The sequence below is a fragment of the Xenopus laevis genome, chromosome 7L, assembly GCF_017654675.1.
Source record: "Xenopus laevis strain J_2021 chromosome 7L, Xenopus_laevis_v10.1, whole genome shotgun sequence".
Taxonomy (NCBI): domain Eukaryota; kingdom Metazoa; phylum Chordata; class Amphibia; order Anura; family Pipidae; genus Xenopus; species Xenopus laevis.
The window spans coordinates 36,612,270-36,628,343 of NC_054383.1; the positions used below are offsets into that span (position 1 = coordinate 36,612,270).

Below are 16,074 nucleotides of genomic sequence, written 5' to 3' on the forward strand. Positions count from 1 at the left end.
CACTCCCCAATAAACGGATTTTCTGCAGTTCGACTGCCGTTTTGGATCTGTTCCACATTCATACTACAGTTCTACATATACGGTAGGCTGTCAGGGAAAAGAAGCACAGTAAATCAGAGGGTTGCGGGGAGTAACTACAGAGGAAGCAGACCCTGCGGCTGCAGGGGGCTCAGGAGGTATAGGGGCCCATGTGGCCCTAATTCATTCACAGTTTCAATAATTATTGGTAAAATAGGTCAATGTTTTTGGGGCCTGAAAAATGATCTGCTGTGGGGCCCAGTAATATCTAGTTTTGCCACTGGAGGGTAGGGCTTCATACTTGAACAGTGTCCAGCCATTGTGGGGTATCTGTACAGGGCTGCCATTACTGTAGAAACCACCAATTCAGTTGGCACATCCACTGCTGTCAGATAATCACACCTCAGAACCTGAAACACACATGTACAGTTCATATTTGAAAGAATACTCCACACACGGGCAAGTTATATGTCTTTTGTATTGTATAACAACTAAAGCAAAAAGACGGAACACACATGATGGCAGTTACATTGAAATGATTTTTGTGTAGAAAAGTCTCACGCAATCTCCTAAAAGCACTTCCTGCAAACAGAAGGGACACGGAAGTCTCAGCAAATGGAAGTTTTGCTCTTTACTAAAATGGCTCAGCAGAATGTTGCTTGTCGAGCCAGCGCTGTAGAGAGGGGAGAGAGTTATTTGGGGAACACGGTGACCACGTCGTATCCCTCAGGCGGTGTCATGCGTTCCCGTGCGTGCTTCTCACAGTACATCGTGTCTTCTACAAAGAAGTGGCCCTTTTGCTTGAGATTCATGCCGCAGTCAGTGCACACGTAGCATTCAGGGTGACGAGGTTTGTCCCGAATCTTCACAAATGCTCCCCTGCAAATAATAATGGTATAAATCATTCCCAGGAGCAGACTTTATAGCCACACAGGGAAACGACAGGCAATGTGCTATGCCCCTCCTCTGAACAAAATGCAGACGCCGGAGCAATAATAGAGGGACCATCACTAGCCATTTTGGAGCTCACCAAGCTAGAAATCATACGGACATACGGACAGAAATCATACTTACAGGGGAACGAAAATGAAAATTTTATAGAAGCTTCATCACACTGAAATAAGAAACTTTCTCAATACAATCAATTAAATATTCTGTACTGTTTCCGAACTAATCCAGTTTATATTCAGTATCCTCCTCATTCGGTCTTCATGCAGGAGTTGGGTGTCAGATGAATGATCCAACATTTCTTTTAGAGTTGCTCCTTTAGCCTAGAAGATGTATTAGAGCTCACCAGACGTCATGTCTCTCTACATGCAGGATTTGTGCAAAAGGCAGTTATTTTGTTTGTACTGGAATCATTTATTTAAGTGAGCTCTAATACATCTGCTAGGAAAGGAAGCCCCCTATAAGATATATTGGATCTAACGGTCAGTGAATATCTGACACCCAACTGCTGCATTAAGAGAACAAAGAGAAACAGATGCTGAGAGAGGAATAGTGAAGATAAACAGTACAGAATATTTAATTGATTGTACTGAGAAAGTCTCTTATTTCAATATGAGGAAGGTTATATTATATTTTCATTTTCCCAATAGTTCTTCTTTAAATAAAGGGTTTATTTTAGTACAATTGCTTAAGAAAGTAATGTTCTCTTCACTGATCGTCCTGGCTACATGTACCATAGTAACCACTGTATCTGTAATGTCTCTGTGTAACTGAAACAGTCATGCAATTAGAGCTGATAAAAAGACCTGGAGGAGCAATGACTCCTGAAACAATGTTTTAAGAATGAGACCCATAGAATAGAAAGGGTTCTTTTTGCAACTACATTTGCATTTTTAATCAATGTATATCGTATGTAATGTATTATATTTTCTCTCTATGCCCGGGAAAAAAAAGTGTTTTTGAGTTTTTGATTTCCCTTTTAAGTAGGGATGCACCAAATCCAGGATTCGGCCTTTTTCAGCAGGATTCGGACGAATTTTTTTGCCCGGCTGAACCGAATCCGCATTTACAAATTAGGGGTGGGAGGGAAATCACGTGACTTTTTTGTCATAAAACAAGGAAGTAAAAAGTGTTTCCCCCTTTCCACCCCTAATTTGCGTATTATGATCCGGTAGTGGATTCGGTGCATCCCTGCTTTAAAGGAGTAGGAAAGTCTATATCATTGGGGGTGGGGGAGTGCAAAATGTTAGGCACCCCCAAGTGATTCTAATCATTTATCTGATACCTAAATCCAGTATTTTTCTCAGCAGAAAAGTAGTAGTACCCTTGTACATCTGTGCAACAGCCATAGAGCCAACCTTCTTCTTAATTCAATGCCCGGGGCATGTGCAGTCGAGTGTAAAAGACGGCTTTTTTGTTATAGTTTGGCTTTTCACTCTACGGCACATGAGCACTTGCACGAAGAAAGAAGATTCAAGAAGAGAATCGATCCATGGTATTCGCAGAAAAGTCCCTGGTCTGTGCAGACTTCTACTAACAAGAGCATCGGCCCAGTGATATAGACTTTCCTTCTCCTTTAAGTGAATGGAAATTTGCTTTTGTTATATAATGCAGTGAATGGCTGCGCTGATATAGCTAGTTCTCTTCATATTGGCCAAATAAGAACATTTGGTTAAAGCAGCGAAAACAATATGATGCCAAATTGAAATTCGCAAATGCCATTATTTTAGATGCATATGTTTGAGTTGAAAGCATCCTACAGATACAATTACTTACACAATGCCTGAGCCACAGTGATCACAAATCTGCAGTTTTTGTCCACTTCCCAAAGAGGCGGCGACTTTATTGGTGGGTGCCCTTACGCTCCGGAACCCTGATGGTTTTTCCCCTAAAAATATAATGCCATCAAATTAAATTCATTATATCAAGAAAAAGAATCTGCCTTCTTACTGTTCTCTAAAATGAGCAAATACAATGTGAAAATGCACAAGAATGTATTTAAAACACGCGACTCCCTGCATTTTATTCCAATATTTATCCAAACGTTTCCTACATAGATCATATTTTGATTAACTTTATTGTGATGTAGACAGTGACATCCTGAGACAATGTGCAATTGGTCTTAGTTTAGTATTTTTTTGTGGTTTACGGACTTATTTCCCTTTTCTTCAGCAGTTCCAGTCCAGCTTTTTAGCAGCTATCTGGTTGCTAGGGTCCTATTTACCCTAGAAACCAAGCAGTGGTTTGAATGAGAGACTGGAAGATGAATAGGAGAGGAACGGAACAGAAAGATGACTGATAAAAAGTAACAACATAATTGCAGTTACAGTTTGTTTGGCTAGAACTCCTGTTTGAAAGTTGAAAGTTTTTTCATATTTAAATGATTTATTCAGAGTCAATGGCTTTATTGTAATTAATAATACTGTTATATATTTATTTTACGGGTATGGGATCTGTTATCCAGAAACCCATTATCTAGAAAGCTCCAAATTACAGAAAGGCCGTCTCCCATAGCCTCCATTTAATCCAAATTATCAAGATTTTTAAAACTGATTTGCCTTTTCTCTGTTATACTAAAACAGGACCTTGTACAGGTATGGGATCTGTTATCTGGGAACCCATTATCCAGAAAGCTCCAAATTATGGAAAGGCCATCTCCCATTTTATCCAAAGAATCCACATTTTTTAAATTATTTCTTTGTAATAATAAATAGGGATGCACCGAATCCAGGATTCGGTTCAGGATTCGGCCTTTTTCAGCAGGATTCTGCACGGCCGAACTGAATCCAAATTCTAATTTGCATATGCAAATTAGGGGCAGGGAGGGAAATTGTGTGACTTTTTGTCACAAAACAAGGACGTAAAAAATGTTTTCCCCTTCTGACCCCTAATTTGCATATGCAAATTAGGGTTCAGATTCGGTTTGGTATTCGGCCCAATCTTTCACGAAGGATTCGGGGGTTTGGCCGAATCCAAAATAGTGGATTCGGTGCATCCCTAATAATAAAACAGTAACTTGTACCGTACTTGATCCAAAATAAAATATAATTAATCCTTATTAGAAGTAAAATCAGCCTATTGGTTTGTTTAATGTTTACATGAGACTTAAGGTATGAAGATCCAAATTATGTAAAGATCCTTTATCTAGAAAATCCCAGGTCTGCATTCTGAATAACAGGTCCCATCCATGCCTGTAATTCCAAAAATTTAAGGTATGGAGAACTAAATTACAGAAAGATCCATTATCCGGAAAACCCCAGAGCATTTGGAAAACAGGCCCTGTACCTGTATATGTCATCATCATGTGATTTAATGTTTTGTATCAGGTTAGAAAACCCTGGTATTTTTCCTACTTTCCAAATTTCAACAGCTGACTTGCCCATAATAAACCTTGTTCTCACAATTAGGGATGGGTGAATTTGACCCGTTTCGTTAAAAATTCACCGCCGGTGAAATGTCGCAGACGCCCATTAAAGTGTATGGGCGTCAAAATCTTTTTTCATGGGCGTCTTTTTTTTTTTTTTTTAACGCACAACGCCATACAAGTCTATGGGCGTCATTTCCGCGGCGAAACAAGGCGAAAAAATTTGCCCAACCCTACTCACAATGAACACACTTATCACTTATGTCATAACTGTACTCAGTAGTTACTCAAAACTGCATCTGGTTGTGTGGGTACAGGAAGGAGTGAAAGGGCTTTGGTCCTTATTGGTAGTCCAGAAGCCATGGCAAGTGCTGTGGTGGGGAGCCTGGGAGAGGGGACTCAGCAGTTGCATCACTATAAGGTTTTGTTACTCATCACACGACAAGCAAAATGAAAGAAACAGTAGCAGCAATTGGCAAGAGAAGTGTGAAGTGGCTGGAAGGCTGCACATGTGATACGTCACTCTCAGAATACGACATGCTCTACCTGCGTCTAGAAATGGTCTGTCCATGGGACCTGTAAATAAACATTCTGTACCCTCAAAATCTAGCAACAAAAAGAGAATAAGGTGTTATTTGTAACAAATATAAATATAAGCAGGTAGTACCTGTGCATAAGTGAAGTACAAAGTTAGAACAATTTTATCTGAACTGTTAGAAGGCTGCCCATCCCTCATATACAAGGGGAGGCGTTTGCTTTTTATACCTCTGTTTCAATATTAGTTGAATGAATACGGCTTGTGCTGAACATCATTTGTGCCTATTGTGTTTATTAGAACATATATCTATGGCTTTGTTATTATTTTACATTAAACAGGCCAAAAACTGAAAGTAAAGTCACATTTACAATTACTTTCAACCTCATCAAAACATCAAAACAGATATTTCCTAATTAAAAACAATAGGCAAAAATCATGCACAAGCCCTAAAATTCAAAGACATGGTTATACTGCCCCTTTAACAGCTGAAAAGAAACCAGTAGGCAGAGCTCTCAGCTTACATCCAGTCTGGGTTAGAAAAAGGCTACCCGTTAAAGGAAAATTAAAGCTTAACTAAAGAAGTAGCTAGAAATGTTGTACATTGTGTTTTGGGATTCTGTACCAGCCCAAGGCAACCACAGCCCGTTAGTAGTAAAGATCTGTGTCTCCAAAGATGCCCCAGTAGCTCCCCATCTTCTTTTCTGCTGATTCACCGCACATGCTCTGTGCTGCTGTCACTTACTGAGCTTAGGGACCAACTCAAAATATACAGTATATATAGAATATAAATGTCACAATATAAGACTGATTAGTAATAAATACAGATAATTACTACATGGCAGCACAGAAACCAGCATTTACTAATCAGACCTGTAGCATCAGCTTATATTACAGACCAGCCTCATTTTCTGTTTGTGACGACCCCTAAACTTAGCTTCTCAACAGCTGCTCAGAGCCCACTGAGCATGTGAGTGTCACAGACACTTTCCAAGATGGTGACCCCGTTATCAGTCCTGGATTATTCCTGCTATTGAGAAGCTGACACTTGTGCAAGCTGGTGCAACAAGGTGAGTATATAAAATATGGCATTTTTAGCCCTATTCATTTTTAGGGTTTAGTTCTCCTTTAAACATTTACATATTTGGGTCAAAACGTATATTAAACAGATTAAGCCCACCTTCTCCTCAGTACGATATTGTTCCCTGCTCACTAAGATCAGCCTACTTACAAAAGAAAGAGAAGCATAATAAGGTCAGGCACACATATAGTGAATAAAGTACCCCCTCTTTTAAAATATAAGGATATTATAAGTTACAGAGGAGTTTCATGACCATATAAAAACACGAGGCCGAAGGCCGAGTGTTTTTATACAGGTCATGGAACTCCGAGGTGACATCTAATATCCTCATATTTTGCAACTGGGGGTACTTTATTTATTATAATACACAAATTTAAGTGAGTCATGTGACAGAAATGACATCAGAACTCACCGTTTATAACTGATGACATCAGAACTCACCGTTTATAAGGATATAATTTACAAGATATTCATGGCTTTTGTGTATTATAGGGCTATAAAAGAAGGCATGGATTATCTTCACGTTGCACTTTTGGGCTAGTACACAATTCCCTATAAACATGGTATGATCATTTTTCGATTTTCAGTGCTTCAACATACACAATACTCGGAGTATATTTCCCTTTAAATCATAGATCCTTTTGTAACCCCTTGTCACTGTGCAGTTGTCAGGCACAGCACTAAGTGTGACTAGGGTTACCACCTTTTCTGGTAAAAAATACCGGCCTTCCTATATATTTATCTTTTTTCCTTATTAATAACATTCGGATGAACCATCATTTTTACCGGCCAGGCCGGTAAAATACCGCCCAGGTGGCAACCCTGGGGGGCACATTTACTAAGGGTCGAATTTCGAAGTGGTAAAACTTCGAAATTCGACCATCGTATTGTAGAATTGGTTTTTTTTTTGAGTTAATTTAGCTGTTGTCAATCAAATTCAAATCGTTTGAATCGAACGATCGAACGATTTTCAAAAAAAGGTCCCCATGGGCTAACATAGCAATTCGGCAGGTTTAAGGTCGCGAAGCGTCGAAGTCAAAGTTTTTTAAAGAGACAGTACTTCGATTTTCGAATAGTCGAATATTCAAAGTTTTTTCAATTCTAATCTAATTTTGGCCTATTCGATGGTCGTATATTCAAAAATTACTGCGAAATTCGACGTTTTTGAATTCGAAAATTCACTTTGAATTCACTTCGACCCTTAGTAAATAGGCCCCTAATTATGACAATACTCGCCTTTCTCATCGGTTTCCAAGATTTCCTGCAGGACCAAGAAAGAAGCCGACTGCCTAGGGGGTTCCTCTGATTCTCGATTCTCTTGCAGCATCTTGTAAACTTCGGAGTCTTTATCAATGTGTTGAGTATTTGCTGGCTGTGTTTGTTCTGCACTGTAGGTGAGAAAAGATGGAGGGTAAGGAAACAACAGGTATTCAGTCTGACAGATTCACCAGTGGGTTTTACGACAAAGATCCAGAGACAAACATAATATCCCGTGTAGCAGAGCAATAAATGAAGCAGTCTCCGACAACCAGACTCCATGTTACCCAGTAGGGGTGCACTACAGAGGAAGCAGACCCTGCAATTGCAGGGGGGTCAAGGAGTTTAGAGGGCCTATGAAGACCCTAATTAATGAAAAATTGCAATAAAAAGGCCCAGTGGTTATATCTAACAAATAATGCATGCTTGCCATTCACAGTCTCTGTGTGCCCAAACATGCAACCTGCCTTCGTATAACCACACACACACAGAGCATTTTGACCACCACTGCTTTCCGCAGTTTTGATTACAATCCACCCCTGCGCCATTAGCCTTAAAGAAGATCTGGTTTTTGCAGAATTCTCAGTTCAGGATTCAGTGCCCATTTTGTACTTTAAGCACTTATTATATTTAGTGTTTTTAATTACAATAAAAAAGTTTTTATAGTTTTTACTTCTAAATTATACTGTTTACATTATATAATTCACTTTACCATATAAAATATTTTTGAACCAATAAATGTATTATTTTAGCTGTAATATTGGTGTGTAGGCAGCCATCTCTGCATTGTGTGATCCTGTGCTTTCAAAAAGAGCCAGCACTTCACAATGAAACTGCTTTCAAATAGGCTATTGTTTCTTCTACTCAATGTAATTGGAAGAGTCGCAGTGGGACCTGGATTTTACTATTAAGTGCTGTTCTTAGATCTACCAGGGAGCTCTATTTTGTGTCAGGGAGCTGTTACCTTCCCATTAGTCTGCTAATGGGCTGCAAGGGGGGGGGCATCACTCCAACTTACAGTGCAACAGTAAAGAGTGAATCAGAGCACAAGTCACATGATTGAGGGCACCTGAGTATCTAACAACATGTCTAGCCTCATCTCAAATTTCAAAATGAAATTTAGAAAAACTTATTTGCTCTTTTAAAAAACAGATTTCAGTTACAAATTCTGCTGGAGCAGAACTATTAACTGAAATAGTTTTAAAAAAAAAATCATGGTTTCCTGTGGCAGAATCCCTTTAATATGCAGATTGCTTTATATATAAATGCAAACATTGGAGAACAATACTCTGCAGAGTAAGCTACGGCAAAAGTATACAGTAGAACTGAATTTTACGTTTTTCAGGGGACCAGGAAATAATTATGTAAAATCCGAGAAAAGTGTTAAAGTAACTTTTTATTCAAGTACTAAAAGTATTAAGCAAATGAGTCCGTTTTACTTTGACATATGATATTTAGTGTGTTAATAACAAGGGTTAATCATTGCAGTGTTAATGTTACACTATGGGGGGCATGTACAAGGCCACATACACAATCTAAAGCAATGTGATTGGTGCAGGACTGTATAAGGGGTAGACTAATTGGAATTAACCATTTACAGGCAGAACCATGGCAAAATATACATCTGGTTAGTATTTTAAGCCTTTTTAAGCGACTATCTCCCCAAACTGCCTCAGCGTGTTTTTCCCATAGGCTATAATGAAAAGTAGCCCACGCTAATGCACACTCGGTGATGCGTTTTCTATAGTCGCCTCACTATATTTCATTATAGCCTATGGGAAAACACGCTGAGGCAGTTTGGGGAGATAGTCGCTCAGAAGACAAGGCGATTAATCGCCAGGCGACAAAATCTCCCTGAATCTCCTCGTGTGAACTAACCCTAAAGCTGTGGACACTAAATCTTTTTACTTTGCTGCAACAACCTGGTGGAAGAGTGCCTTATTTGAGTGCCTGCTCAACAATACTTTTAGGTTGGTCCACTCCCTATGCTGAGGGCTCAGGGCGGTGCACCTGGGTCACTTCCTAAACTTGGTGAGTTATAACTCTACTGATTGGCGACCCCCTTTCAAGTATCATTAGAATATTGCTATTGCTCTAGCCATTGACCAGTAGTCGTTCTACAGACACAGTGCAGAGGAAAGTACAGTGCAGAGGTTCTGCAGACAGAACCAAAGCCTTGAAAAGTTGAAGTGGACCATAAAAGGAGGCAAAAAGCTGGACCAAGACAGATTTACAGCAGTGACTCCCTCTAAACTGTGCAATTTCATGTTAGTTATGACACCAACGCGCACACAAGAATTGTAGAGCACACAGATAATACATAATGTTTAGCATGAAGACTAAACTAATAATTAGAAGGAACGGTGCAGAGTGGGCATAGCGGACATTGTTTAGGGTTCTCTTGTGATCTGTTTGACACAAGCAAATGCTGAAAGGATCATTAAAGACTAGTACATACAGATTACTGGAACATATGTTTCAATCTCCTATGGTTTGTTCATAGTTCATTTCTATTCATTATTATGTTTGCCTCATACTGTTGCTTTTCACCTTCTTGTTCGCCTTCCTATATTTGCTTAGCTGGTGTCTAGTTGTGCCGAGATTGTTATCCTCACAGTTCTAGCAGTTAGGGTCCTATACCCCTTCCTCCTACAAAGTCTTCTCTAATGAATGAATGGGAGACTTCAGCTATGTCACACTCCAAATAAATATGTGCCCAAGGAGAAGCACAAACCAGCCACTGCTTGCTTCAGAACTACATTTAGGACAAATAAACACTTCTCCTTTGTGTCTGCTAAAGTATAACATGAACCTTTTGCTCTGCTTAAAGGAGAAGGAAAGCTCCAGAGACTGTTTATTGTTAATAGATTAGCCACAGATTAGCGCAAGATAGAACAATATATTTATTCTGCAGAATGCTTTACCATACCTGAGTAAAGGACCGTTGAAGCTCTTTCTGTTTGTTTAGGATAGCAGCTGCCATATTAACTTGGTGTGACATCACTTCCTGCCTGAGTCTCTCCCTGCTCACTCAAAACTCTGGGCTCAGATGACAGCAGGGAGGGGAGGGGGAGAGGAAGAGAGGAGCAAACTGAGCATGCTCAAGCCCTAGCCCTGGAGGTTTAAGCTGAAAACAGGAAGTCTGATACAGAAGCCCATGTGTTCACAATAGAAGGAAAGAAATAAAGTGTTTCTTTTGACAGAGGACTCAGAGCAGCATTACTTTAAGGGTTTATTTGTGTATTTACAGTATATAGACCTTTCTGATAAAGCTTACTTAGTTTTAACTAAATTTAATATAAGAAAGGGGAGCTGCAGGAGGAACAGGAAATGGTTGCTTGTGCCCAGTTGCCCACAACAGCTGAAAGAAGCTGCCTAAGCAGGCCCGGATTTGTGGCAAGGCCACATAGGCCCGGGCCTAGGGTGGCAAAAAATTAGGGGCGGCATGCCGCCCAGCTGCATCATGGGGACCTGTGCGTCCCCATTCAATAGCACCGTTTGTCGGCCCGCGGGGGGTTGTGGTCGGGCGCTAGGACCGTGTGGCCACCCGTTCGGACTGCGCGGCCTAGGGGCGCCCTTCCCGAGAAATCTGGGCTTGTGCCTAAGCCCATAACTGCCAAGCAGACAAGAAGTCAATAGGAACAAATCAAACAAAGAACTAAAAATGAAGTTTAGTGTTCTTGCTGTGATACACCAGTTCAATAGCATAACTAGATGTTACTGGATTCCGTGACAAAATGATTCCCCTTAAACCTAGAGAATAAGATATTTTCTAATTCTAAGAAGCTACGTACCACTCAGTGACCCACTGGGCCCCCTATTCATTCTTGGGACCCCCAGCAGCCACAGGGTTTGCTTCTTCTATACTTTCCTAATCATATTCAATACTTCCCTTTTGTTCTATCACAGACATTGTAATATTTTCCTGCTCTAGAACTTTCTCAATATTTCATGATGACAAATGGTTAGCATTGCTGCCTTGTATCACTTTGGCAATAGGATTGGTCCAGCCAGAGCAAGAAGTTAGTTTGTTTTCCTAGCGTGTATATATATATGGGGTTTCCCATGGTACTCGTTTACTTCAACATGTACAAACTGCCCCTAATATGACTGTATGCAATACACCATAGCTAGTAAACTTCTCTGGAGTGGTGGGTGGTATGAATTATAGATCATATCTGTAAGGAGCTGCAGAATATGTATTTGTTGTATAGAAATAGTAATATTTAAAGATACCCTTAAGAGCTTAGATGCCCCCCCCTTACTGCAGTATCACAACAAAACAAATATTGAGCAATTTATGGACATGATATATCCAGCAACTATCAAAAGGTAGATATGACCTATATCACTCTAAACTCTCTGCTCCAGAAGATAACCAACAGACTTCCCCGTCGTGCTTATTAGAACAGGATCATATTAATGATTTACAAAATTATGCAATAGTATTATTTCTGGGGGAAAGGTGTGTTCATTGTCATGTTACTACTTATTACTTATCTTACGATTCAGACCTAAACAGCTTTCGGTCTCTCATTTAAACCACTGTCATGTTTCTAACTTAAACTGGGCCATAGCAACCAGGTAGCTGCAGAAATTCTAAAGTGCAGAGCTGTTGAACCAAAAGGTAAAGTCTATATCATGCATAGAATAGTTTGTTTATGTAGTCAACACATATAACTTGTTACTGCTATTACTGCACATTATAGGAAATATACAAGCTCTTTTATTGTAATATAGAACTGCTCTGAGAAATAAGCTATAATCATCCCCTCCTGTTATACCCATAAAAAAACACGCATTCACAATTACATCTGTGACATGTGAAACTTCCAAACCCATAAACCCAAATGCATGCAAGCAAACATGCCGTCCATGCTGTAATGTCTTGATCAGGAATGAAACAAGTGCCACATGCCTGGCTTCTAATGAATGATTTCCTTATTGAATACAGAACCATGTGAGACTAGAAGTGAATCTGCTCGGCAGGGCATTTAAAGGGGACCCGTCACCCAAAAAAAATATTCAGAATCCTATTTTATCACATTAGTCAAGCAAAATGAACTTTAATTATACTATAAAAATTATTTGAATCTTGTTTCCTTCAGTCTGGGAATTCATAATTATAGCAAGCAGGCAGCAGCCATTTTGTGGACACTGTTATTAAGACAAGCCTTGTATCATCTCAGAATCTTGTTTGTGCACCAGAATAGGGGACCTGATGTCCATCCCCATGCCCTGACTACACAATTAAATGGTGAAGAGAAGGGGGGAATATGTGGAGAGCAGTGACATCTAGGAAGTGCTGAATGGAAAGTGAAAGTAATAGTCTGCCCCGCCTCTATGCCTAAGACACAGAGGAGGGGCAGACAATATTTGATTAACAGCTGAGATTTTTAAATGAGTTTACAACAGCTATGAATGCTTTAATACAAATAGAATTTAGATTTAATGTTTAATTTGAAAAGGACTTTTATTATACAGCTTTTTATGTCTGGGTGACAGGTCCACTTTAAGCGATTACTCAAAACCTCTCATTGCCTGAGCTTCATACAATACACACATATTTGAGGGCAGACTCTGGCATGCTAAAATGGAGACTGACCACAAAAAAAGATTCCTTCCCTTCCAAAGATTACAGCATACTAGAGTTTACAAAACTTCCCATTATCTGTAAACAATTTAACTGGAAGGGGCCTGTGTATCTAAAAGGAAAACGGCAAATATTGGGCTGGGAAGAAGACCTCTTCTCTAAGCAGCTCACTAGTATTTCAACAGCTGATACGCCAGATGTCAGGAACCATAAAATCCTTTTCAACATTTGTCGAAATTCTGCTCCTTTGCCAATGTAGCACAGTGCTAATAAAATATATTATTTTGGGGCAAATGTTTTCCTTTTATGCCATGTCCATTGATTTGTGCAATAAAAAAGTAACTGTTAATAAAATGAATGCTGAATGAGGAATTTAGATGGAAATTGGGTCGTAAAATGATGCAAAAACTCTGTACATATGGCTAGACTATTGTATAGGGCACATGTGTACCGTGCCAATAAACAGTAAAATCCAGTGGTCTGATAATATAATCAAATAACTTCATTAATATAATGTTTCATGCCTGCTATATGCCATCAGATTACATACACAGCACTCGATGGTACTGCATTCTGTGAGGGATGCCAAACCACTCTACAGTGAATTCACATTAGGATGCCATGCATTGTTAGATGAATGGAAGTGGAGGGAGATATCGGGTTGAGGTGCTACAATGCCATCAAGCGATGTCAATCCTTAACACACGTGCACTGTGCTGGGTTTCTTTCTGGCCAATGTTACCTGGTATAAGATGGGTTAATGGATGATATCTGCCCATGCAGAGTATCCATAATGTTTTCCTGTGAATAGAGCTGTAAGGGGGAGTTAAACTGGACGTGTATGACTTTGAGACCAGGAACATCAACCTCCACTGGGCTGTTGGGACAGATTTGAGCTGCTTGTTTGAGTCCTTCAGGAACCACTCGCACTTGGCTTGGGATGGAGGAGGTACTGTGCCTCCTTTGCAAAGAGCTTGAGGCGCTACGTGACTGGAGAGGGTTATAGACTGAAGAAAGAGGAGCTTTAAACATGGCAGAAGGAGACAAGGGGCTACAGATCAGTATAAAGTCAGAGGTTAAGGCAAGAAGATGATAAAAGGAAAAGGGAAGGAAATGAAAAGATTAATTATGAACAAACAGCTGTGTGTGTTTGTGTGTCTTAGATACTGCAAACATATCAGCACACGCTACTATTTTCTTATACTGTTCCAAAGTGAAAGGGACTGAGGGAAACTTGAAAGAGAATTACTGCTCATACCCACGGGTGATCCTGTCAGTACATGTGATCCAGTGCATGACTGCCAATGAACGGGCATAAGAATGGAACGGATTTGTCTACAGTAAACTGCCCATGATTGACTGTGTAGGCTCTGCTTCTGCATTGCTCCTTTAGGATGTGCTTTAATTGGATTTAAAGAAACAATATCAAAAAATAAAAGTGTAAAAATAGAATGTACTGTTGCCCTGCACTGGTAAAACTGCTGTGTGTGCTTCAGGAACACTATTATTGTTTATATAAATAAGCAATTTGTTTTCCGAAGTCACTTGAAGTTGCCTCATGAGGAAAGTTAGGGCGACTTTGGAAAATGAAGCACTCCGAGTGCCATACCGCCAGCGATTTAGATTCTAGCCGGCGGGAAGGCTTTTCGGGGAGATTAGTCACCCAAAGAAGAGGCGATTAGTCGCTGGGCGACTAAATCTCCCCAAATCTTTGCGTCTGTCTATGCCCTTATGCTACACTGGTAAAACTGGTGTGTTTGCTTCAGAAAGGCTACAATAGTTTATACATACAATATGCTGTGTAGCCATGGGGGCAGCCATTCAAAGCTGGAGAAAAAGATACACAGCAGATAACAGATAAACTATGTAGTGTACAAAGAGTTTCTTCAGAACTTATCGGTTATCTACTGTGTATCTTGTGCTGGAATGGCTACACGATGGCTTGTTTATATCAATTATTGTAGTATTTTTGAAGCAAACACACCAGTTGTACCAGTGCAGGGCAGTAGTACATTATATTTTCATTCCATTAAAACACTTTAATTTTTTGGTGTTACTGTTCCTTTAAGGAGAGGATCTTTGACTACACTTGCCCGATGTAAGTCTCACATTTAATCTCTCACCAGTCCTGCAATTCCACATGGAACAATGCAGCATGCCTGATTGTCAGCGGTTATTGACCAACAACCAACTTAAAGGAAAAGTTGCACAAAAAATGTAAGTGTTTTTAAGTAATGAAAATACAACGTCCCGTTGCCCTGCACTGGTAAAACTGGTGTGTTTGCTTCAGCAACATTACTATAATTTACATAACAAGTGGCTATATAGCAATAGGGGCAGCCATTCAAAGCTCATAAAAGAGAAAAGGCACAGGATACTCAGCAGATACCAGATAAGCTCTGTAGTATTCAATGGGATTCTTCAAAACGTATCTGTTATCTACTGTGTATCCTGTGCTTGAATGGCTGCTAGTTTATATAAACTATAGTAGTCTTTCTGAAGTAAATCTACCAGTTTTACCAGTGCAGGGCAACAGTACGTTATATTGTAATTCCTTTAAAAAAGAAAAAAAACGTACATTTTTTGGTGATACTGTTCCTACAGAATATAACTTTGCTCAGGAATTTTACTCTTAACATAAATAAAACTATGGGTTTTTTAAAAGTCTTAATATACTTGTCTGTGTGCTGCTGATATGTATATAGGTTAGCATTCTACTGAAAGACAATTAATATGTAAGCACCTGATGGAACCTGTTGGAGATTTTAGTGGCTGGTAAGTCATGCTGAAAGCACGCTGAAATTTGATTGGTCTCTGGTAAATGAAAAGACACATTGGTTAGAAAAGCAGACTCCAACAAGCGAAGTGTACATATATTCCTCAATTGTGCACAAAAACAGGATTTTTCTTACTTTTTAAAAACACATATGATAACTTTCAATGGAGATCATGGTGAAAACCTTCCCAACCTTTATGCATACTACTATAGTATCGACGGACTATAGTAATGATATCAGCTAGAAGGTCTGTTCAGGAATTTCGAGCAGTCTGAGATACTTACGCTTTGCTTGGTGCTGGGGCACTGGAAGTGGCTTTGGTTTCCAGAGCACTATTGAAGTCCTGTATGTTGTCGGAAGAATAGAGGCCGGCTGGGTTGTTGTACTGAGCAGTGATCACTTTGGGGGTGCTGGAAGCTGAGGCAGCAGTGAACGGCATAGCACTTCGATTGTGTGCAGTTCCTATTTGTTTTAATTCCTGCATGCAAGGGGACCAGAAGG

At 39.8% G+C, this 16,074-nt stretch overlaps 1 protein-coding gene across 5 annotated transcripts in view; it reads right to left on the bottom strand.

The window, feature by feature from the left end:
• Positions 1 to 478: 478 nt before the first annotated feature.
• Positions 479 to 16,074, bottom strand: part of pdlim1.L (PDZ and LIM domain 1 L homeolog) — a 45,608-nt gene continuing 30,012 nt past the window's right edge. Inside the window, exons 1-7 of one of the 5 annotated variants that reach the window (XM_041568431.1) lie at positions 15,858 to 15,994; positions 15,540 to 15,610; positions 13,539 to 13,847; positions 7,183 to 7,334; positions 4,877 to 4,936; positions 2,743 to 2,854; positions 479 to 897 (exon numbers count right to left, since the gene is read on the bottom strand). In XM_041568431.1, the coding sequence (XP_041424365.1) occupies positions 711 to 897; positions 2,743 to 2,854; positions 4,877 to 4,936; positions 7,183 to 7,334; positions 13,539 to 13,847; positions 15,540 to 15,580 (861 nt within the window). In that variant the 5' untranslated portion in view covers positions 15,581 to 15,610; positions 15,858 to 15,994 and the 3' untranslated portion in view covers positions 479 to 710. 5 annotated transcript variants of the gene reach the window in all.